This window comes from Camelus dromedarius, chromosome 35 (genome assembly GCF_036321535.1).
Source record: "Camelus dromedarius isolate mCamDro1 chromosome 35, mCamDro1.pat, whole genome shotgun sequence".
NCBI lineage: Eukaryota > Metazoa > Chordata > Mammalia > Artiodactyla > Camelidae > Camelus > Camelus dromedarius.
The window spans coordinates 13,196,992-13,219,951 of NC_087470.1; the positions used below are offsets into that span (position 1 = coordinate 13,196,992).

General features: G+C 48.7%; 1 protein-coding gene across 1 annotated transcript in view; it reads left to right on the forward strand.

The window, feature by feature from the left end:
• Positions 1-22,960, forward strand: part of VOPP1 (VOPP1 WW domain binding protein) — a 93,951-nt gene that overhangs the window by 39,319 nt on the left and 31,672 nt on the right. Inside the window, exon 2 of the mRNA XM_031445015.2 lies at positions 7,979-8,037. Within this exon, the coding sequence (XP_031300875.1) occupies positions 7,979-8,037 (59 nt within the window). The remainder of the gene's footprint in view (positions 1-7,978; positions 8,038-22,960) is intronic.

A 22,960-nucleotide genomic window follows, 5' to 3' on the forward strand; every position in this document is an offset into this window, starting at 1 on the left:
CCACCAGAAAGATAATTTATTGTCAATATTTTGATATTTATTTTTCCACAGTATTTTCTCTCTCCTGTGATTTATAACAGAAATATACTACGCCAGGTACACTATTTTATGGGCTTTATTTTTCTTTGCAAAATATTCCCGTAATTGTATGTTTCTCTACAATCTGACAGCATATGCCTACCAGCATGTCTTTTGGATGTATTATAATTTTGGTAGCCAAACCCGTATTCTGAAAATTATGGTTATTGCCAATTTTTATTAATACTCTTTTTCACAATCGTTAACATTATTTCCTCGGGACCAATGTTAATAACCGTGTTTAAGTTACGTACATTTTAAAAGGTTTTTTTTTTTTACATATGTTGAAAAATTGTCCCCCTGAGACATTCCATTTATATTCCCATCAGTGTTATGTGATATGTCTTTTTCTTCATGGCCTCATCAGCCGTAGATACTAATTTTTTCTTTTAAAAAAATTTTTTGGTGGATAAATCCATACCATTGTAATTTATATTGACTTGATTACTAATGAACTACATCTTTTCAAATAGGTTTATTGACCATCTCTGTTTTTTCTTTGAAAAATGCTCATTTCTGTGACTTTTATTCTTCTCCTTTTGGGATTTTTATCTTTTTCTTATTGAATTATATAAGCTCTTTATTGTTTAAGGGTATGAATCTTATTCTACTTGAATACTTTGCTCTGTTGTTTTAATTTCGGTGACCTCCTTAAATGATGGAATTTGAGGAGATCTGCCCTCCTACCATTCTTTTGTTGAAAACTAAAGCGGATAAAGCAGAGAGACTTTTTTTAGAGTAATTTATAAGAGTTCACAGAATTTTTCCAAGGATATGCAGGTGGAACTAATTATGTCTTACAGTCTGCATGTCCCTAGCGTCTTCAAGATATTCGTAGATGGTGCACCATCTCTGTTGGCTGTTTGCTGGCAGTACATGAATTCCTGGTGTGATTCCTTCTATAAGGCACGGGAGTCGCTTTTATTTTTGTTCCTGTGAGTTCCTCTCCTTTTTTTCCTTTAGGAAATGATGCTTGTGAGAAACCTCATACTCTTATTTCTTTAAGAAAAAAAAGAATCAAGGCTCCTGAAAAAAAAAAGAATGTCCATAAGCCAAAAGATTAAGTAATGAGCACTTAGGGAATTGATTTAAATTCTGATACAGGAAGCATTATCGTTCCTTTTATTATTTGAAATTCAGAGACCTTGAGATAATTAACTGCCATTCCGTCCATAGATTCTTTTCTTTTACTGAAGTATATAGTCAGTTTACAACGTTGTGTGAGTTTCTGGTGCACAGCGTATTGTTTCAGTCACACATGTGTGCACAGATATTCCTTTTCATATTCCTTTTCATTTTAGGTCACTACAAGGTATTGAATATAGTTCCCTGCGCTATCCAATAGGATCTTTCTGTTTATCTACTTTATACATAGTAGTTAGTGTCTGCAGATCTCGAACTCCCAGTTTACCCCTTCCCACCCCCTTCCCCCCGCTGGTAACCATAAGTTTGTTTCCTACGTCTGTGAGTCTGTTTCTGTTTCGTAAATAAGTTCATTTGTGTCTTTTATTTAGATTCCACGTATAAGTGATACGATATTTTCCTTTCTCTTTCTGGCTTCCTTCACCTAGAATGACGATCTCCAGGTCCATCCATGTTGCTGCGAAAACCAATTCTTGATCACACACCAGCAAGGCCTCTCCCTGCCTTCTGCCTCTGTCCCTGGTCCTGAGCACCAGGCCTGCCCGCATCCCCCAGGCTCCTTTTGTTCAGACTTTGGGAGCGTGAACGCCCGCTCTAACTGGGCCGGGCTGAACGGCGCCGGTGTTGAGTTCAGCTTCTGTCAGTGTGCCAGCAGCACCACGTCCCAGCACAGGACAGAGAGCATCGCCAGGTTCTTCCTTTTGGGGACACCCCCCCATTTTGCAGCACATTGTGGGCTTACTGGCCCAGGACAGACTGGCTAAAGCTGTTACCACGAAAACAAGGATCCTTGCTTTCCAAGTGCCTGGGGGATTCATTCTGTTGGTGAAGCCCTTGTTTGCCAGTTTGTTATTTACTTAAAGATCCCGCCTCAACCCCCTACTGAGCAGGAGGAGAAAGGATGGAATTTAGGTCAAATCCTCAGAGTTTTGAGTCTTTTAGACCTTCCTGCTAACTTCCATGTGCCCAGAGCCACAGACGGCTTCAGTTCCAAGCTGACCAGTGTTGTGGGACAGCGTGTCTTTGAACTTGGAATAGAAAAAGGATACATTATTTTATCGAACAGTGGCTCTGGTTCTTCCTATATTCAGGAGAGATAAATGCAGAATCATTTATGTCAGTATGAGGATTACCATTTGGGATTAGCAGGGATGTGTTCTTTGGGGCCTTATTTAGATCTTGGCTAAGTACGGATAACTATATTTAGGAAGGGCTGAACTGCGTTTATAAATATCCTAGTCCTCGAGTAACCGGTGGCCAGGATTCTTCGCTGAGTGCAGACGTCTTGTAAGCCTTTCCCAGTTTAAATCTGAGATTCCCTCACTCGGATTGCTCCGACGGTTTTTCACAATCGCACGTGTTCTGCTCTGCAGATCGTTTATAAATTATATGTCGCTACTCTTTACGATCCCTTCAGGAACTAGACGGCTGTGTCATTATTACTTCCATTAGACCCGGGGTTGGGGGGAGCATTGCATCATGAGCTCGTTGAAGGCCTGCCGTTTGCCCGGAACGTGGTAGAGCACGCTGCCCGGTAAGGATGCCCGGACAGTAACAGAAGGCAGCTGCCCTGACCTCTCCCAGCAAAAGTGCTTTCTGCTTCAGTGGATGGGCAGTTCTCGCAAAGCCTTGCCAGGCTCTTGGCAGAGTGGGTGGAGCTGCTTTTAGGGGTTGCCATAAAACCCTGAAACTGATTTTTTTCTTAGCTTATTTACTCCTCAAATTCTTTTTCTCCTCCCACATTTTAAGGCTGTTTATTTACATCAATTTTGTCTTAATTATCAAGTTTATTGACAATTGTTCATAATATTTCCTAATTATCTTCTTTTTTATTGAGTTATAGTCAGTTTACAATGTTGTGTCCATTTCTGGTGCACAGCACATGCTTCAGTCACACATGAACATACATATATTCATTTGCATATTCTTTTTCACCGTGAGCTACCACAACATCTTGTATATTTTTCCCTGCGCTGTACAGTATAAACTTGTTTATCTATTCTATATACACCTGTCAGTATCTACAAATCTCGAACTCCCAGTCTGTCCCTTCCCACCCCCCTCCCCCCTGGCAGCCACAAGTTTGTATTCTGTGTATGTGAGTCTGTTTCTGTTTTATATTTAAGTTCATTTGTCTTCTGTTTTGTTTTTTGTTGTTGTTAGAGTTTTTTTTTTTCTAATTCCATATATGAGCGATCTCATGTGGTATTTTTCTTTCTCTTTCTGGCTTACTTCACTTAGAATGCCATTCTCTAGGGACATCCATGTTGCTGCCAATGGCATTATTTTATTATTTTTTATGGCTGCCTAGTATTCCAGTGTATAAATGGACCACAACTTCTTCATCCAGTCATCTGTCAGTGGACATTTAGGTTGGTCCCATGTCTTGGCTACTGTAAATAGTGCTGCTATGAACACTGGGGTGCACGTGTCTTTTTGAAGTAGGGTTCCTTCTGGGTATATGCCCAGGAGTGGGTCAAATTCTTTTTGGAGAAGGCCTTATTCTTTCTAGGGAGATTTTGGAAAACGGGAAAGCACACAAATGTAAGGTATTACTTATTTAGAACCTTTGTTCTCGAGGTTTGGAAGCTTTGCTCCGTCACAGTAAAACGAGCCTTGGAAGTCCCTTGTCCCAGAGAATTAAGAAAAGTTGCTTCAGGACACACAGTTCCGGGTGGAGCTGGTAAATGGCTGTGGGATTCAGTGAGCTATACCCCAGTCTGGCCAGGTATTTTGATATATTCAATCTCAGTCACTTCATAAAGCTGTCTTCTAAATTCTGTTTTTTAGAGATAAGGAAGCTGAGATCCGAACTAACTGGCCACGTGGCCGGTAGTGGCAGTCAGGGTGGGAACGTGGTCCTCTCGGCTTCCATTCATTCCTCCTCGATGCGGAGAAGCCATCCGGCCCCTCGATGCACTGCAGCCTGGCTGAGGCCTTCTTTCTGCTGTTCCCCGTGCTGCCGTCTGCCCACTCACGGCGTCACCTCCGACAGCCCACCAGTGTTGGGGGCTACTCTGGAAAGCCCCCCTCACTCATCCCTTGCAAACTCCCATTTTGACCACCTCTGCAGAGCCCCAGCTGCCTGCCTCCGCCCCGAATCCTGGTGTTTATGCCGGGTTTGGAAATGGGCGTGGGTGGGCGGATGGTGGCTCTGCTGGTGGACTTTTTCCCCTGGTACAGCCTGGCTCTCCATCCTGGCTGGTTTCCCGCAAGAATCTCCCCCAGCACTTCCCGCCCCGTGGAACCTAATCTCCGTTTATCCCACAAGGCGTCTGGGATGCTGTGCAAGCTCTCCGTGACACCTGGTGCCCAGTGTCGTGCGTCTGTTGAAGGAGAGCCTCAACAGCGAGAAGCGTCAGGACCTCTCGGTCCTTATCCAGTGTTTTCCAGCTGGTGAATGAGACACGACTTGTGTTCTTTACGTTATCCAGCTGTAACGTGGAATAGATGTGTCGTTACAGCGTTGACATTCCTCACAAGGAAGCTGTTGTAAAAGTCCAGCGACCAAAAAAAAAAAAAAAATTGAAGGAGTTGCCTGGATATTAGCAAATTTCAAAGAACTTAACCCAATTTCAGGAAAATAAAAGGAAACTATATTTTAGCCCTAGGTAGCTCAGTTTAAAAGGGATTTTTCTCTTCTGTTTCAGGAAATATTCATAGCCGTATTTTTTTTTTCTCTTAAGAGAATTTTTTTTTTTATAAAGGAGCAAACTGGGTTAATGTTTTAAAAATAGGTCTTATTTGAGTGGATCAGTGAAAAATGGCGAAAGGTTATTGGCCAGTAACTGTGGGCAAGAATAACCAGCAAGGCCCAGTGGAGTTGCCGGGAAGAGATCTGGGGGGGTCTGGGCAAGAGTGGGTGGAAATAGGGTGCTGGACGTCTGCGCCAGGCGGGGCACCGAGGGGAGAGGGTGTCCCCCGTACCGATCTCGTGCGAGCATTAACCCCAGTTCCCTCATGTGGTTGCTCCTGGCAAAGTGGTGGCCTGTGTAGAAGCTCCCTGCTGGTCCTTAGGAAACGTGTTCAGGCTGGGAAGAGTGGATTTAAAAAAAAAAAAATCCTTTTTTTTTTTTTAATCCTTTTTTTTAAAGCAGTTCATTACTTTTTGCACAACCCTTCCTGTAATTTTTTTTTTGCAAAGAATTAATCAAATGTACAATTTCCCTTTTCCGTAAAAAATAACATGCTACGTGCATCTCTCGGCATGCTACTTCCTCACTTAGCGCTGCCTCTTGGAAGTCACTTCATCCTGGTTCTGAGAAACCTCAATCCTCTCGGTGGCCTGGTCCTCCACTGTATGGACTCACCGTCCCCCGCCTAGCCAGCCTGCTGTGAGCGGGCATTCAACGTCCTTCCCAGGATTTGGCTGTTAGAAATAATGCCACGATAAATAACCTTGTGCGTGGGGCGTCCCATGATTATGGAGAGATCACCAGAGATGGAGGAGAAACGCAACACTCGCTTGGCAGGCGTTGCTAAGTGTCCTTCCCAGCAGCCACGACATGAACGGGAGTGTCTGGGAGCCATGCCGTCTCACCACTCAGGTTTTCACACAAGCTGCTGTAGCTCTGTGCTCCGCTCGGCCCTGTGACACACGCGTGTGTACGTCCCCACGCCCCCGCCCGCCGGCAGCTGAGTGCGGAAGATGCGCGGGCTGGGGATGGATGCTGCCTGCCGCCCGCCCCCGGCCTCTCACCTGCTGACGGGGGAGCTGGGAGCAGGTGCCACTCCTCGGTCCGGTTCGCTTCTGCCGTCCTGCAGTCATCGGACAGCATGGGGCAGTGGGCGGGGGGCAAAGGAGGTCCCTCGGGTAACTCTGGGCAGCAACACCATAAAGAAACATTGTGATTCTGAGTAAGACACCCTTGCGGGCCCCAGTTTTTAATCTATAAATTGGCCTTCCTCATATTCGCATACCAAGAAAAAAAATCCTAAAAGGTTTAATGGTTCTATTTCTGTTGTTTCCTTAAGAGTTAGGAGATGAGGTGCTGGGGGCCAGGAACGTGGTGGTTCCGAAGACGGAGCCTGCAGAGGGCTTTCCCACAGCAGGGCCTGTGTCCTGACCCCCCACCCCTGCACTGAGCTGCCCTGGGAGGGGCCGGGGCGGTGGGAAGGGACGGCTTCAGCGTCTGGCCCTGGTGTCCCCAGCTTCGGGCTGGCACTCTTTCTTCACTGTGTCTGGAACTTGAGTGTCAGATTCCGAGACGGTGTGTCTGTCCCCAGCGGTGATGGAGAATATAAAGAGGAGACATTTGAAATGCTGCTCCCCCTGGTTTCTCAGTTGTGTCATCAAAGACTCCAGTGAAATGAATTGCCATTTCGGGCAGAGACCTGAAATTATTCTTCCTTCCCAACTAAATTGACTTCTTCAGCCGTCTGAACTTCATTTCTTGAACTGGACAACAGCTAACCTAGTCTAAGTTAAACTCACTTTCCATGAATAAAGCTGGGTCACTTCAGGCTGCCTAAATGTGCTGCTGAGTGTCGTAAAGCATATTTTTTTAAAAAAAATGCAGTACTTCATGCTCTTTTCATAACCCAGCTGATTTAGCCGGCAGAACATGTAACGTTCGAACCCACCTCTCTCTTAGATTCGGGGTCTGTTTCTGAACTTCCTTACGCACCTGTCGGGCAGGCCGAGGCAGGAGCCATCCCACACCCCGCGGGGGTCGGATCCAGCAGGACAGTTCGTCCCCGCCTCGCCCAAAGAAAGCGTTGTTTTCACTGCTCCTTTGCCTGCCGGCAGCTTTGCGCTGTCGTATTTGAAGGTGGGATTTACGCTTGGGGCCAGTGAGCTGGATCGTGGAGGTAGGAGGGTGTGTATTTTATTTTTAAAATGATGGCATGAGTGGAGTGATTTTAGAAGAGCCTTGCTGGGCCAAGTCAGGGCACTTCCGCTGGGAGCTCTTGGTGCACGGACACACCTGCTGGGGGTGGGAGGTGCGGCGGCCCCCGCTCTGCCCCGCCCTCCGGGAATTTCCACATCAATTTCCTCGGAAGCACAGGGGAGGCTCCTGTGGTCCCTCCTTGTCCCCCACTTCCGTCTTCCTCGTCCCTGGGAGTGAGTGATGACTGATGCCGACTTCCAGAGTCCGGCAGACACAGATGCCCACTGAGGGGTCGATGGCTTTTGGAACACAGTGCGCCCTCCGAACATCATGGGTTTGAACTGCGTGGGTCCCCTTCACGTGAATTTTTAAAAACAGTAAACACGATAGCGCTGAGGAACCGATCTGTGGAACCGGGAAGGGGGTGGGGGGCTAAGTTCTGCGTGAACTGTCAGCTCTGCAGAGGGCGGGCGCCCGGGAGCCCCCTGCGTCGTTCAGGGCTCAGCTGTACCCTGAAATACAAAGATGTAGAATCGTTCAGACTGTTTCCAATGTCTTTCAAAAACAAAAGCTGGGGAAACCTTTGTAATTCTGCATTTCTAACGTCCTTCAGGTACTTGGAGTAACACGCCATGTGAATTTTAAGAAAGAATCATCTTTAATTTTCATTTGTAATGAGTTGTTCACGCCCTTGAATTCAGAGGCGTGGAAGGCTAGAAAAATTTTAGGGAAATAGATGGTCTCTTCCCTTTTAAAACATCTGCAGGAATGAAAAGTCATGTTGGGGGTGGGTCTCTCTAGTTCCTTGTCGTCCCCCCAGCCCTTGCTTCTCACACTTTAAGCTTCCTTGTTTCTTTCCGTGAGATCTTTTCCACAATATGCAAGCAGCTTTCCACTGACAAACCTTTTCTTCCTTTTATTTCCAGTGTACAGAGGCCAGAAAGCACTGCTGGTACTTCGAAGGACTTTATCCGACATATTATATGTAAGTATTTGCGCTTGTCTGTGGGCCCGATTCTGTAGGTCACAGCCCAGCCTTGGGAGCCCCCCGCCCCTGCTCTCACCGGCCCCTGCCCTCCAGTGAGCAGGCCACCTCCCTGAGGACGCCCCGCCTGCTCAGACCAGCCGCTGTGGGGACAGCGTTAAATGCTGGGCGCTCTGTTCTCTGGTTCGTGTTAACTCGCCCGGGATATTCACAAAGGGCAAGACGCCTGAGCCAGGCCAGGGTTATGCTGGTTTATGCAAATCTTCCCAGGCAGACGGAGCACCGTAGCAGAAGTAGAATTTTGAATTTCTTGCACGGGACAGGAAAACGTACTTGGCTCAGCTGCTGTGACGGTGTGCGTGTGAGAGAGAGAGATGACGGTGACCGCTGGGCCCCCCGGCCCCTCCCCAGACAGGTGCACACCTGCTCTGTTGGCCACTCTCTCTGCTGACCCACCTGCCTGGGTGGCCAGATTACCTTTCTAGATTATCAGTTATTATTTTTGACTGTGTTTTGAAGGTCCCTAAGTTTTGAGTGGAACGCACCAAACCAGCTTTTCCCAAAAACACTGTATTGAATGTTGCGAAACATGAGAAATTTCAGTAATGCGTATACCGAATGCGTCCTAGAGCAGAAACATTCTATTTCCTGGTATAAAGGGAGATTGGACAGGAAATACTGTACATTTACTGTTTTTTTTTTTTTGGCGGGCGGGAGGTAATTAGGTTTTATTATTTAGTTTTAGAGGAGGTGCTGGGGATGGGACCCAGGACCTCGTGCCTGCTAAGCACGCCCTCTGCCGCTTGAGCTGTACCCTCCCCTGGGAAACACTATACATGATGATCGCAAAGAGGGTTATTTTTCAATTGGCCAAGATGTGCATTTTCCGTCTCTGTCGTTCTTAGGGAGTTTCTCACCTCGAAGAGACCAGAGTAGGTGGGACGGTGGCCTGGCTGTGCAGGGGGATGGCGTGCACGGAGATGGGCAGCTTTCCCGCCTTGGTTTCATGCCGACAAGCAGGGGTCCTTCATGCCCCACGTGATGGGGGTCCTGGCAGAAGTCCTCTGCAGCTGCAAAAAGACAGAAGTCCACTTGGACAGCAAAGCAGACGCATAAGGGCTTTGGACGTGAAACATTTGGTTCCTGGGCGGGTCAACCACGCCTTCCTGTGTGTTCTGCCTCGAAAATGCACCTTTCTTGGACGGTTTGGTAGATCAGCTGATAAGCCATTTCCTGGTTTGTCAGAGGTCATTGCTCGTTTGTTCCTTTGTCCGTTTCTTTCTTCACTACATGTTTTGAAAGTGTTTTTGCTTTGACAGAAAAGTACCAAGCCAGGCCCCGTTCTTGTCACTCGGACCTGCTGCTTTGGGTTCCTGTCACCTCTCTGCTGATAGTGAGGGGAAGCGTCCTAAAACTTAAAAAATAAAGCCACTCGACCCGTTTTTAGAGTACTGAAGTGTAAAAACGATAGCAGGGAGCATTTATTGGGCCCTTAATGTAGGCTGGGCATTGTTTTTCGCCCCTTTCATGAATTCGTGTCATTTAATCCCGCAGCCACTTGCAAACCCCAGCCCTACACACCAGTCTTCTTGAATCCATCTCTGGTCTGTCTGTTCCTCTGCTGTCTGTCCCCACAGCCTTCACCTGTATCCACACCTCTGTTAACACTCACCTGAAGCACTGCATAAACGTTCTTTCCCCCAGCCTGGGTTTACTGAGATATAACCGGCCTGCAACATTGTCTAAGTTTAAAAGTGCGCAGCGCAGTGATGGGATGCGCTTACCTGCTGCAAAGCGATCACCGCCGTAGCCTTAGCTAACACCTGCATCACGTCCCATAATTACCGTCTCTTTTTCTGTGATGAGGGCATTAAGATCTACTCGTTTAGTAACTTTCAAGTATATGATAAAGTATTGTTAACTACAACCACCATGCTGTGCGTTAGATGCCCGGAACTTACTTGTAACTGGAAGTTTGTACCCTTTGACACATATCTCCTCATTCCCCCGCTTCCCCCCCAGCCCCCTGGTAACCACCCTTCTACTCTCTTTTTTCTGTGAGTTCTGCTTTTTTTTAGATTCCACATGTAAGTGAGATCGTGCAGTATTTACCTTTTTCTGTATGCCTTAGCATGATCGCCTCGAGGTCCGTCCATGTTGTTGCAAATGGCGGGGTTTCCCGCTTTCTCAGCACTGAATCGTATTCCATTGTGTGTACAGGTGCCACGTGTTCTTGACCCATTCGCCCACTGATGCAGGCTGCCTTGGCTGCTGTGGATAGTTGCTGCAGTGAGCCCAGGATTGCAGCTGTCTCTTCAAGATCTTTTTCCCATTTCCTTTGCATGTGTGCCCAGAAGTGGCATTCCCACCAGCAGTGCACTGACTTCACACTTCTCCCACACCAACACTTACCTTGTCTTCTTTTTTATTGAGTTATAGTGAGTTTACAATGTTATGTCAATTTCTGGTGCACAGCACAGTGCTTCAGCCATACATGAATATTCACATATTCATTTTCATATTTTTCACCTGAGCTACCATAAGATATTGAATATATTTCCCTGTGCTGTACAGTATAAACTTGTTTGTCTGTTTTATATGCACCAGTCAGTATCTGCAAATCTCGAACTCCCAGTCTGTCCCTTCCCATCCCGCTCCCCGCTGGGAGCCACAAGTCTATTCTATGTCTGTGTTACCTTGTCTTTTTCACGATAGCCATCAGACCGATGTGGGGTGATACCTCTGTGTGATTTTGGTTTGCATTTTCCTAATGATTTGCAATGTTAAGCACATTTTCATACACCTGTTCGCCATCTGTATGTCTTCTTTGGAAAATGAACTGTTCAGCTCCTCTGCCATTTAAAAAACTGGATTATTTGGTTTTTTTCTATATGAATTCCTTCTATATTTTCTATATGAGTTCCTTCTAACCCCTTATCTGTTACGTGGTTTGCAAGTATTTTCTTCCAGTAGTTCATTTTGCTGAGTGTTTCTTTTGCTGAACAGAAGCTTTTTAGTTTGAAGCTTTTTAGTCCTTTTTTGCTTTTTGTGTTTTTGTTGTTTGTGCTTTTGGTGTCGTGTCCAAAAAGTCATTGCCAAGGCCGGTGTTGAGGCGCTTCTCCCTGCATGTTCTTCTGGTTTTGTGGTGTTAGGTCTTATGTTTAAGTCTTCGATCCGTTTCAGGCTAATCTTTGTGAGTGCTGTGAGGTAGGGTTTCCGTTTCATTTTTCTGCGTGTGTTTCTCCAGTTTTCCCAGCACCGTTTGTTAAAGAGACTATTCTTTCCCCATCGGATGCTTTCGGCTCCCTCGTGAACTGTTAGTTGACCGTTTATGCGAGGGTTTATTTCTGGCCTTTTTATTCTGTTCCATTGGTCAGCGTGTGTATATGTGTGCCAGTACCGAACTGTTTGTATTACTGTAACTTGGTCGTATCGTCTGATGTCAGTGAGCTTGATTCCTAGTTCTTCCTTCTCATGATCGTTTGGCTATTTGGGGTCTTTTGTGATTCCATACAAATTTTAGGATTTTTTTTTTTCTGTCTCTGAAAAATGCCATTGGAATTTTGGTAGGATTTCCATGGAGTCTGGACATGACTTTCTGGTGGCCCTCCTTTCTTTCTCTTCTCTCATTAAATTGTCACTTCTCAATAAATTACTGAAAATTCTGTGTCGCTTCCCTACTTAAAAATATCAGGAACAAAGTTCAAATTCTTAGTCACCTTTAGAAACAATAGGTTCCCATGATACTTGTCTGGCTTTATCACGTCGGGCACACGGGGGGCATCCCTGAATGTTGGGTGGATTTGCGTGGCTGCTCGTCCATTCCCCGCCTTTGGCTCTGCTGTTCGTCTCCGGCATTTCCTGGTTCTCTGCCTGGCAGGCTCCTTGGTGACAGAGAAACCTTCCTTCGGAATCAGTTCCTCCTTCCCTATTGGCTCTGATGCAGCATCCTGGAAAGTCTCCACACAGTACGGCGTGTCTGTTGAGTGCTTCTGGTGTGGGGCCCATAATGTGTGCATTTATTTGGCTCCAGTGTGTAGCACCGTACACAGCACAGCATGTAGCTTGACCCTCGATGCTTGTCTTCATGTCTGCACAGCTGCTGTCCTACAAGCTTCTTTCTCCCTGTTTCCATTTCCTGGATTCTGGCCTCTTGCCCTTAATCATAGATTTTCAAGTGTTTCAGAGTCCAGAGGATTAAGGTCTAAATTTTTGCTCTGATACTTTTGTGTAAAACTGAGGTGAAATTCTCATAACAAAATTAACCATTCTAAAGTGAACAGTGCAGGGTAAAGAAGCTGTGGTGTATTTTTACAGTGGAATACTACTCAGCCATGAAAAATGGTAAAATAACGCCATTTGCAGCAACATGGATGGCCCTGGAGAATGTCATTCTAAGTGAAGTAAGCCAGAAAGAGAAAGAAAAATACCGTATGAGGTCACTCATATGTGGAATCTAAAAAAAAAGAAAAAAGAAAAAAACCAAATGAACTTATATATAAAACAGAAACAGACTCACAGACGTAGAATACAGGCTTGTGGTTGCCAGAGGGGAGGAGGCGGTGGGAAGGGATGGACTGGGAGTTCGAGATTTGTGGATACTGACCAATGTATATAGACTAGATAAGCAAGTTTATACTGTAGAGCACAGGGAAATATATTCAAGATCTTGTAGTAACTCACGGTGAAAAAGTATATGAAAATGAACATACATATGTTCAGGTATGACTGAAGCATTGTGCTGTGCACCAGAAATTGACACAACATGGTAAACTGAACCACAATTTAAAAAAATAATAAATTATATTGGAATTCTTAGAACACAAAAATAATGAATCAGTGAGTAAATAAAGTGAACAGTGCAGTGCCCCATAGTATAGTCATCATGTTGTGAAGTCACTGCCCTTGTCCAGTTCCAGGCAGTTCCATCGCTGCTTTGTCATTTCCTAGCCCTGTGACCTTCTCAGCTAGCTTCTGCATGAGATGTGAACACAAGTGTTGACCTTCTGGCTTGTAGCACAGGGCCTGTGCGTGGTCAGCGTGGAAATTGTATGCAAATATGTGCCCACCCAAGGCCAGCTGGCATCTCTGTGGTGCGTGCGCACAAGACTGGTTCCCACACAGACTGGCCCTGCCACTTCCCTGCAGGCTTGAGGGACATCGGTGCCCTGACACACCCCCCGGGGCTCAGTGTGGTGCCACGGAGAGGAGCCGCTTTTGGGCGTCCACCCCTGTTATCCAAGGGGAGGGAGGAGAGGTGACTTAGGTACATTCTACTCTGTCCAAGCTTACGTTGCTCAAGGATTGATTTGCCGCAGGTTGGACGGCTTTTGGACGATCACAACCTTGAGCCTGTGTGTTGGTCCCTGAATCCAACCCCATCGTGGTTTCTGTGGGCGTGGCACCGATGTGGTGTGGACAAGGGAGACTCTCACCTGGTCCAAGCTTGCTTGCTGGGGGCCTGGGCATCCAGGGCCCCACCAGGGCTGGTGCCACGTGGCCCACACGGTGTGTCAGACACATGTTCGGATGCGGGATGCTTGCTGCTCTGGCATAGAGACACTGCCCCTCCTCCGTTCAATCCACGTTTGCATGTCTAGCGTCTGGCACGTGCTGATTGTGGGGATTCAGTGGCGCCTGTGCCGCGGGGGCTGTGGCATAATAGTGTGTGACTGAGCAGTTCATTTTTTGAAGCACCTTTTAACATTAAATTCAGAAATCATGAGTTATAACAGATCTCATTTAAAAACTGTATTCCACCTTTCATTTCTTCTGGGTTAAGTGCTTTATGCTTTATTCTCTTAAATACATAGTTCTTCAGGACATTGATGACTCAAGATGGTATTTTTATCCTATTATAGGGTTTTTCCCTCTGCAGAAAATACGTTACAAATGGCGCCTCTGTTTTATGCTGATCATTTGCCCTGGAGCACACTGGGGAGGGGACGTCTAGGTTACGCACTTGTATTAGAGATTTTACTCTTACGTTTGAAATCTAATTTCATTTGTCTTGAGGTGGGAAGCCCCATGAAGAGACCGGCAGGCCCCCAGGCAGGGCCACTGCTTTGCCACCCACGCCATCGGGTTCCCTAGCCCTGCGGTATTATCTTGTTTTTGTGCTTCTGTAAAAGGGCTGGCTTCTAGGAAAGCGAAACTTACCCCTAAGATTCTATTGGTTCCCAAAGCTCACTCCTGATTGGTCCATTTCTAACACCTCATTTGCATAAAGCTCATTCCTGATTGGTTTGTTTGTTACACCTGCTCTGCATATGATGTTGCAGAATCTTGACTAGTACCCTCTAAAAGCCTGTGTAAACCTACAGACGGGGTCCAGAGCTTGGAGGGTTAACTCCTCTGGGCCCGCTGGCTCAATAAACCCGAGTTCTCCAACCCCCCAGTGTCCTTTGGTCTCTTGCCCGGATCCAGGTTGCTGTCACCCTGAGCTGTCACCCTTTGCTGTAACAGCACCACCAGAAATCCCCCCTGCGCTTCTGCTTCTCTTATCTCTGCATGTTCCTGAATTTCATTCTAGCGTTGCAGTTATCAAGCTGATGAGACTAATTTTTTTAAAAAGATAATTAGGTTTCTGCTGTAGCTCTGTGGACATTTTGACTCTGGCCTGATTGAGTTATTTATCCAAATTCTCTCTCTCTCTCTCTCTCTCTCTCTCTCCCTCTCTCTCCCTTTGTCGAGGTTTTTGATTCCTTTAATTTGTCATTTTACCAGTGCTGAGCTAGAAGACTGCATGTGTATATGTGTACAAACAAAATGTATTCTCATTTTTTAATGAAAAGTCCCTTGGGAACCTGAGTGGAGAAGCAACACGTTTTTCAAACCTCTCCCCTGTTATTTATTCTTTCCACCTACCCTGCGCTTGACCACCTTTCTTTCCTGTCTGCGGGCTGTCCCTTCAAAATCTTTTAATTAAAATGTGCCTTCCTTGTACTTCGGTTCTGGGCTCATGAGACGTCTCCTTGTAGCAACAGTGTGGTTTGAAAATCGCAGTGGCCACGTGGCCTCGCCAGGCCCCTTCCTGCGCTTTCCTTCGTTCCTGTCTTGAGTTCTGAGAGGGCTTGCCCATTCAGCCCCTGCCTGCGGTGGGCAGGCGAGGTGAGAGATGGGGGTGGTCTGCGGGGGAGCGGGTGCCCGCCAGCCTCGCAGGGCTGCACGGATCAGGGGAGGGGGATGTCTTCCCCCCTGTTTGTTCAGACTCCAGGGAGCACTGCACACCGTGGGGGGCTGTCAGAGAAGGGTCTCGATGCAGCGTCACATCCGGGGGCACTTGGATGTCCTGTAGCTGCCGGAAGCCCTCGTCCGGTGGCTGGAGCGCTGATGCGCCCCGTGCTCCGTGCAGCACCTGGGTGTTTCTGGCTCACCTGCGCTCACCAGCAGATCCCTTGGCCTCTTGGCTCTCTTGGTACAAAGGAGCCATGGGAGCGGCAACTCCCACGAGGGTAGATGCTGCCTTGTATGATTGTAACGTCTGTGTCATCAATAATGTTTGCCATTTCCTTGTGGCTGGGAGAGGGTCCGTGGCTCTGTGTGCAGCAAGGACCAGGTGGGACCTCTGCCTTTAGGGGTGGGGATGCTGCCCCACAGAGGTCGGGGCGCTGGCTGAGCTGGTCTCGCTGTGGCGTGAGCTCTGGATGATTCTGGGGGGCCCTTCGCAGCTTGTATCCAGTATCCAGAGGTGCCTGGGCGGGCACCACCACGGCCAGAATCGACCCTGTGTGGGCAGTGGGGGCCTCTCAGATCAGGGGCACTGTTCCTCCTGTCTGCGAGAGATGCCACCCTGTCTGCTGAGATTTACAGCCCAAGGTCACCCACCCACAGCTGCTGTCCACACGTGTCCACAAGAGCAGAGGTGGGAGACCGCCTGGGAGGCAGAATCGGATGAAGGTGATGGGTGTCGAGTCTGTGTCGGGCACGTGGACTTGCGTGAGTCTCCAAGTGTGGGGGACCCGGGGCCTCAGGGCCTTCTGGGGAGCTGACGGCGGTGGGAGGCCCTCACGCCCGGGCTCTCCCTCCAGCCGTCCCCGAGACCCACCCATGTTTCCAGGTCTCCCTCAGAGCAGAGAACGTCCCTGAGCTTTCCCAGGCTAGCTGAGGCGGGGCCGCCCACTGGGTCAAGCAAGTGGCGAGGGGATTAATCAGTACAAAGGCTGAGAATCGCTGGCATTCTTGAGCGCTGACTGTGTGCAGTGGGCTTCCCTGAGCTCGCCGCCCGTGGCGGCCCCAGGAGGCTCTTTGTGGTGGCCCGCCTCCCTTTCCCTTCCTTCCCCTCCCTTCCAGCTGAGGGCCGTGTGTCCCTCCCTGCTCCATCACAGGACTTACTGTTACCAAAATAGACCATCTTCTGTCCCCTCCCCAGTCGGGGGTCCTGTCTTGCGTGCTGACACGCTGCCCGGCACACGGGAGGGGCTCTGTGCTCTGCAGGCTTGGAGAGAGAGAGTGACTTGCTGCCGTCGTTTGATGATGGGGCTTGTTTCAGGGACCTGATGTCGAGAGAACCTTTTCGAGTCCTGCTCTGCCGTCAGATTGCTGTGTGACCTCGGGTAGATCTCCTAACCTCCCTGGGCCCCAGTGTCTTGGGCTCGATCATCTCCAAGGTCTCACCCTGCTCATTCTATGACACCCGCTGGCTGGCTGCGCCGCGTCATTTAGAGCCTGGAGAACAAAAAGGTGAAAAACCAAAGCAGGCTTGTGTGTTGAACCAGAGGCGAGGGTACAGATGTGCGATGGATTTTCGCGTGTTAAGGGTCCAACCTGCTTGCCAAGTACAGAGTAAGCCCCTAATATTTCCTGTCTAAGCAGTGAGTCACCTTCTGCGGGTTCTTGGTACAGACACAACAGTGAGGAGAGGATGCTAGCCACACAGTCGGGTGGTGGACTGGGTCTAGGAGCCTGGGACCACTCGCTCTTCCGGATTTGGAGGTTCCTAAGATGTCTCATAGAGCTCTGTGACAGTCGGGTGCATGGAGGTTTATTCCGACAGTGACTTTTTGCATTTGATTTTAAACAAGCCAGAGAAAGCCGGTGATGTAAATGTGCGTGTTTCCTGTTTTGTATGAACAGAGATGGATCTGGTAATTCCTTCCAGAAAATTCAGAGTATGTTAGAAATTGATTCGGTCTGCTTAGCTAGACACCAGTGATTTAAAAACAGGACCCAGGGGCCCTCAGTAGAGCTGGCAGGTGCGAAAGGACCCAGATGGAACAGGGCATTTGGGTTCTGGGCAGCGCACTTGCTTGCTCCTGTTAGCTTTTCCTTTAGATCTAAGTACCCCTGAAGGAAAGAATGTGGGGAACCTCTCCGAATCAGTGCAGCTCAGACTTGGACTCACTCCACAACTGCCCGGCTCAGAGGGCAGAAGGAACAGGGGTACTCCCATCCCCCCGGGTGTTGTGTCTCAACAGGTGTGTGTCTCTGCTGTGGATCATTAATGCTGTGAGCAGGCGCAGTGTTCGCAGGGGTCAGGTCAAGATCCCAGACACGGGCCCCCAAGAGGGGCCAAGGTTGGTCCAGGGGGCCTGCGACCGGCAGGAGGCTCTGTTGTGACCCGGGGCCGGATGGAGAGCGCCCTCCATGCCCGCCAGCAGACCCCATGCGCCCAGCTCCCCCCGGCAGCTTGGGAAGCCTGAGGTGTAAGCAGGGTGGACAAGGTGGGGGGCAGTGGGGCAGGGCGGGGGGGCGTCCTCCACGGTTGGTGGTGGCGAAGCTGAGCACAACCTTTGATGGCAGGCCGAGGAGGGGAGGTGTCTGGTCTGGGGACAGATGGTCTAAAGAACTTTTCTTCTCCCTCATTCCTTTTTTTTTTACATTTTTTTTATTGAGTTATAGTCAGTTTACAATGTTGTGTCAATTTCCAGTGCAGAGCACAATTTTTCAGTTATACACGAACATACATATATTCATTGTCACATTCTTTTTCACCGTGAGCCACCACAAGATCTTGTATATATTTCCCTGTGCTATACGGTATAATCTTGTTTATCTATTCTATACACACCTGTCAGTATCTACAAATTTCAAACTCCCAGTCTGTCCCTTACCACCCCCTTCCCCCCCGGCAACCGCAAGTTTGTATTCTGTGTCTATGAGTCTGTTTCTGTTTTGTATTTATGTTCATTTTTTTGTTTTTTGTTTTAGATTCCACATATGAGTGATCTCATACGGTATTTTTCCTTCTCTTTCTGGCTTACTTCACTTAGAATGACATTCTCCAGGAGCATCCATGTTGCTGCAAATGGCGTTATGTTGTCAGTTTTTATGCCTGAGTAGTATTCCATTGTATAAATATACCACATCTTCTTTAACCAGTCATCTGTTGATAGACATTTAGGCTGTTTCCATGTCTTGGCTGTTGTAAATAGTGCTGCTATGAACATTGGGGTGCAGGTGCCTTTTTGAAGTAGAGTTCCTTCTGGATGTATGCCCAGGAGCAGGATTCCGGTCTTTTATTCTTGCTGTGCTTCTCAGTGAAGACTCCTGATACAAGCTGGGGGCATTTTTATGTCCTTAGAACAAGGAGGAAGATTTCACAGTAATTCTTCCTTTCAGATGTCGAGACCCCGCTGTGGTCTGAATATTTGGGTGCCCCCAAATTCACATGCTGACTCCTACCCCGAAGGTGATGGTATTCGAAATTGCTTAAGTCATGCGGGTGGAGCCTTCTTGCACGGGATTAATGCTCTTGGGAAAGCTCCTCCAGAGAGCTCCCTTGCCCCTCCGCCACGGGAGGGCCCACGAGGAGGCTGTGGCCCAGAAGCGGCCTCGCTGAAACATGACCGTGAGCTTGATCTTGGACTCCCCAGCCCCCAAACTGTGAGAAATAAATGTGTGTTGTTTGCAAGCCACCCAGTCAGAGGAGTTCTGTTACAGCAGCCTGAACAGACTGAGACAACCTCTGAAATGTCATGTTTCTATATATACTCTGTAACTTGGGTTTTTTTTTTTCCCATCAAGTGCGTATTATAAATATTCTTCTAAATCAGCATACACAGCAACCCCATTGTAACTCCCAGTGACCCAGCAGTCGCCGGGGAGGTACCGCGATTTATTTACATGTTTCCTTACAATCATCGTGCATTCAGGTAGCGCCACCTCTTGTGTCTACTGTTGAAGGTCTGCACACCCTAATCTGTTGTTCTAAAATGTCAAGCAGTGCTCATCAACAAGTTTTTTTTTAAATAATTCCCTTGGTAGAGAGATTGGACTTGAACACCACGGGGCTATTTTTATTCTCTTTAAAATTCCACTTAGTATGATGTGTTAAAAGATGAACGGAGGCATGTTCAATTTTTTAAGAGTTCATGTGAGCAAAAAGCATCCATTCAAGATGGACAGCACCATCCGGTGGCTGGGGTGGGGGTGGGAGGGGGTGACGAGGACCCTTCTGCCGACCGACCGGAGCTGGGGGCGGGGTGTTTACAGCGATGCAGACAAGGAAGCGATCTGACTGGCTTAAGCGGCTGCCTGATTTGGAAAACAGAATTGGCTGCAGGTCATGGGTTTCCTTCCTCACCTCGAGGCATTTACAGGAATCCACTCTGGGCTGGGTTTCAGTTCCCTTACGAGGCATCGAACCCCTTGGGGCCACATCAGGCTAACGCAGCCTCCTGGTTTGTGCATTTCAGGGCAGGTTCGGCTGGCAGCGATGTATCCCACGTGGTGTTACGTATCTCATAATTCATGAACCCAAACCGTTCTGGGTCTCTACAAATCTGATCCCAGGAGTTTGGGGAAAGGATCCCAGTGTGCCCCAGGACTGAACTAAACATGTCCTAAGAACTTACTTTGTCACGAGATGAATTTGCAGAAACAGAATTGCCGACGCAAAGGTCATGCTTATTTTATATTCGAACAAATGCTGTTGGTCCCCCAAAGGTTGTCAGGATACAATCAGCCATCGGGGCGTCAGAGCAGCTGCTTCCGACCACCCTCACCAGCGCTGGGTGTCATGCTGTCATCAGGGGACAGTTTGCACCCTGAGTTCTAGGTCATGTGCGCGGTCACTGTAGGGAGCGTCTGCAGCAAATCACTCCTGCTGAAGGCGAAACACTTGACGGTGTGCCGGGAGCCATGGTAAGCACCCGGGCTGTGCATGAAGGGATGGGCGAGCATTGGTCTTAACCTCACGGTCCGGCGGAGGACAGATGCCTTTAACAATGAACGAAAATATTGTGCATGGTCAGGGCTGCAGAAATGGGGACCCAGCCAGGGGAGGATCGTGTCCCGGGGGAGGGCGAGTGGGTGGTGTTGGGAAAGACCCCACAGAGCTGACCTCTGAAGGGCGAGGAGCAGGCTCAGAGGCACCAGTGAGGTACGCAGGTGCGCGCACATTTGGGGAAGCACAAGGCTGCAGTTGGGGCTGCCTTGGAGGTGGCAGGGGATGAGGTGGGGGGAGGCTGAGGCTCATTGAGAAGGGTCTTGAACGGCCCTCTGAGGAGCTGGGCTTCCTTCTGCTGCACAAGGCAGGGGAGCAGCCTGGCCTCTCAGAAGGCTGCCTGGACAGTGACGGGCTGGGGGGTCGAGCCTGGAGCTGAGGAGGTTGCTTTGCAGGGGGCGCAGCGTGGAGGGTCTGCCTCTTTCAGTGCCGATGGGGCCAAGAAGCGAGGTTCTGGACTCAGGCGCATCTCCCAGAAGAGTGGACGCAGGGTGGAGGGAGCCGTTAAAGCAGAGGTCTCTGGTTGGACAGACCATGAGAGAACCCACGAAGAGGGCGGGTTCAGGGAGGGTTTTAGCAGAAGAGGGAGTGCAGGACATTGAGTCTGACATTCCAAGAACATCCCGGAACATCCAGGCAGTGAGAGCTTTGCTTTTGGAGCTCAGGAGGGAGTCCACAGACAGGATGCAGGTCGACGAGGTCTAAGCATGCACGTGATAGTTACCAAGTCAACTGAAAGTCGAGCTGAGAAAGTCAGCCACGTGTCAACCCGAATCCAGCTTTCTAGACTTTTGAGCTAATGGGCACTTCAATGTCTGCTTCCCAGGGCTCATGGCCAAGTTCATGGTTCCATGTGTACTTGCCACACTTGTGTTATTTCAATGAAATGAAATTTATTATCAGATTTCAGTTCTACAGGGTCATAGGAGGACTTCTGTTTTACCATTTCCCGTATGACCTCCCTGGCCAGAATTTATTTTTTAATCGGAGACTTGGTCAGCCCCAAAGTCTAGAAGGAAAAGATCCTTGTTTTCCAGAATAGAGTTGAATAGAACTGATATTCGGTGATCAGCAATTTACCCAAAGGAGAAGAGTGGAGAAACCCTTAGAATCACGAGGGTGGAGCTTCAGGCTCTGAAGCCAGCAGAGGTCAGCAATCGTGCGAAAGTCCGTCTTACCTCGTCCCCCCACGTCCGCTCTGGGTGCAGCTGGCTTGGAGGCAGCAGCTGATCAGCAGTTCAAACGGCAAGGAAATGAGCCCTTTCTAACCTATGTGGTCTTTTAATTTTAAGGCTTCTAATAAGCATTTGTAATGCCTTCTCCCTGGAAGACTGGAGGTAAAATTCTCCCACGTGCCACCCATACGGACAACCAGTTTTGATTTGATCAAGTTTGAGATGCTTTCTGGTAAAAGGCGTGTCTCTGGAGGAATGCCTCGCAGGGGGTCTGTCCCCGCCACCCTCCAAGTCTTGAGGTCCGGTCTCGTCAGAGCCACTGCGGTCCCCTCTTCAGAGCCCAGAGATGTGTGACTTTGCCACGAGACGATAAAAGGTCGTCAGAATATAAGCATCTGTCTTCCCAGACTCAGGGCACATCCCCGCCTGTCAGGGAAGTCAGATCAGACCAGGAAGGGAAAGATTCTGACAGGAGAATCGTCAGCTAAAGGGGCAGAAAGAACGAACCACCAGTTCACCCTCAGGTCTGTGAAGTTCTTGACTCGACGGCCAGGCACGCATGAGGTCTGAAGCCTGTGACTGGAGAGGTGAAAGTTCTTTTGACAGAAGTGAGGAAACTTACCAGAATATGTCCGTCACCTCATTTGTGATGACGGCACCATGTGTTTGTATGTGTCCAAACTCAACGACTTTGTACGTCTGGACTATGTGCAGTTCTTTGTGTATCCGTTTTACTTCAGTACAGCTGTTTTTTTTTTAAACTGATCAGAAACCCCAGAACCCCGTCCCTTCCCCTGCGATGTTCGTGCTGGGTCCCAGGAGAGGAGTGACAGTCTAGAGCGTGCCACCCGCAGGGCGCTGGCTCTCAGCCTGGCTGTGTCCTAGACTCGCCTGAAGAGTGATTCCCAACCAGCAGGCATGGGCGGACCTTAACTCCCATGCCAGTAACTGGGATGGGAGGCGGTGTTGAGCAGCCACTGCTTTCTCAGTGACCATCTGAAGCTGCGGGGCTCCTCCTGGGCCACCTCCTTTCCTGTTGATGGAAAGGGTCCTGCAGGGGAGGGCTTACGGCTGCTTCATTCAAATGGAGGACTTCCCCATCTTTCCCATGGCAGGGCTGGAGCTCCGGTTGCCGTGTTCTGCCGTGATAAGGCTAAAAATAAACAGATACTTTAAATAGTATCGAGAAGCTTGTTAACAGGAAAGTGGAATTGGTGGTGAGTAATAGATAGTGTGGGAAAGAGATGGCTCTGACTCATTGATATCTTTCGGGGAATTAACGGGAACCCTGAAGCGTCACGGGGACCGCAGACAGCCTGGTTTAGGAGGGAACCAAGGCTGGAACGCCCAGGCCGTCATGTGCTAAGGAAGCAAGCGGCCTCCCAGGCCGAGCTTTCAACAGGGCTTGTGCGAAAGATGAGAAGTGAGTGGTCCCCCGGGGCAGCGGAGCAGGCACCTCCACGAAGGCTTCCCGAGAATCACCCAGAAGGAATTGTTAAACGGGTTCTTGCCATTCGGGTTTGCCTGCTAACGTCCTATGAGGTTGGGCGCATTTTCCCAGTGGGACCACAAGGCTGGGAGA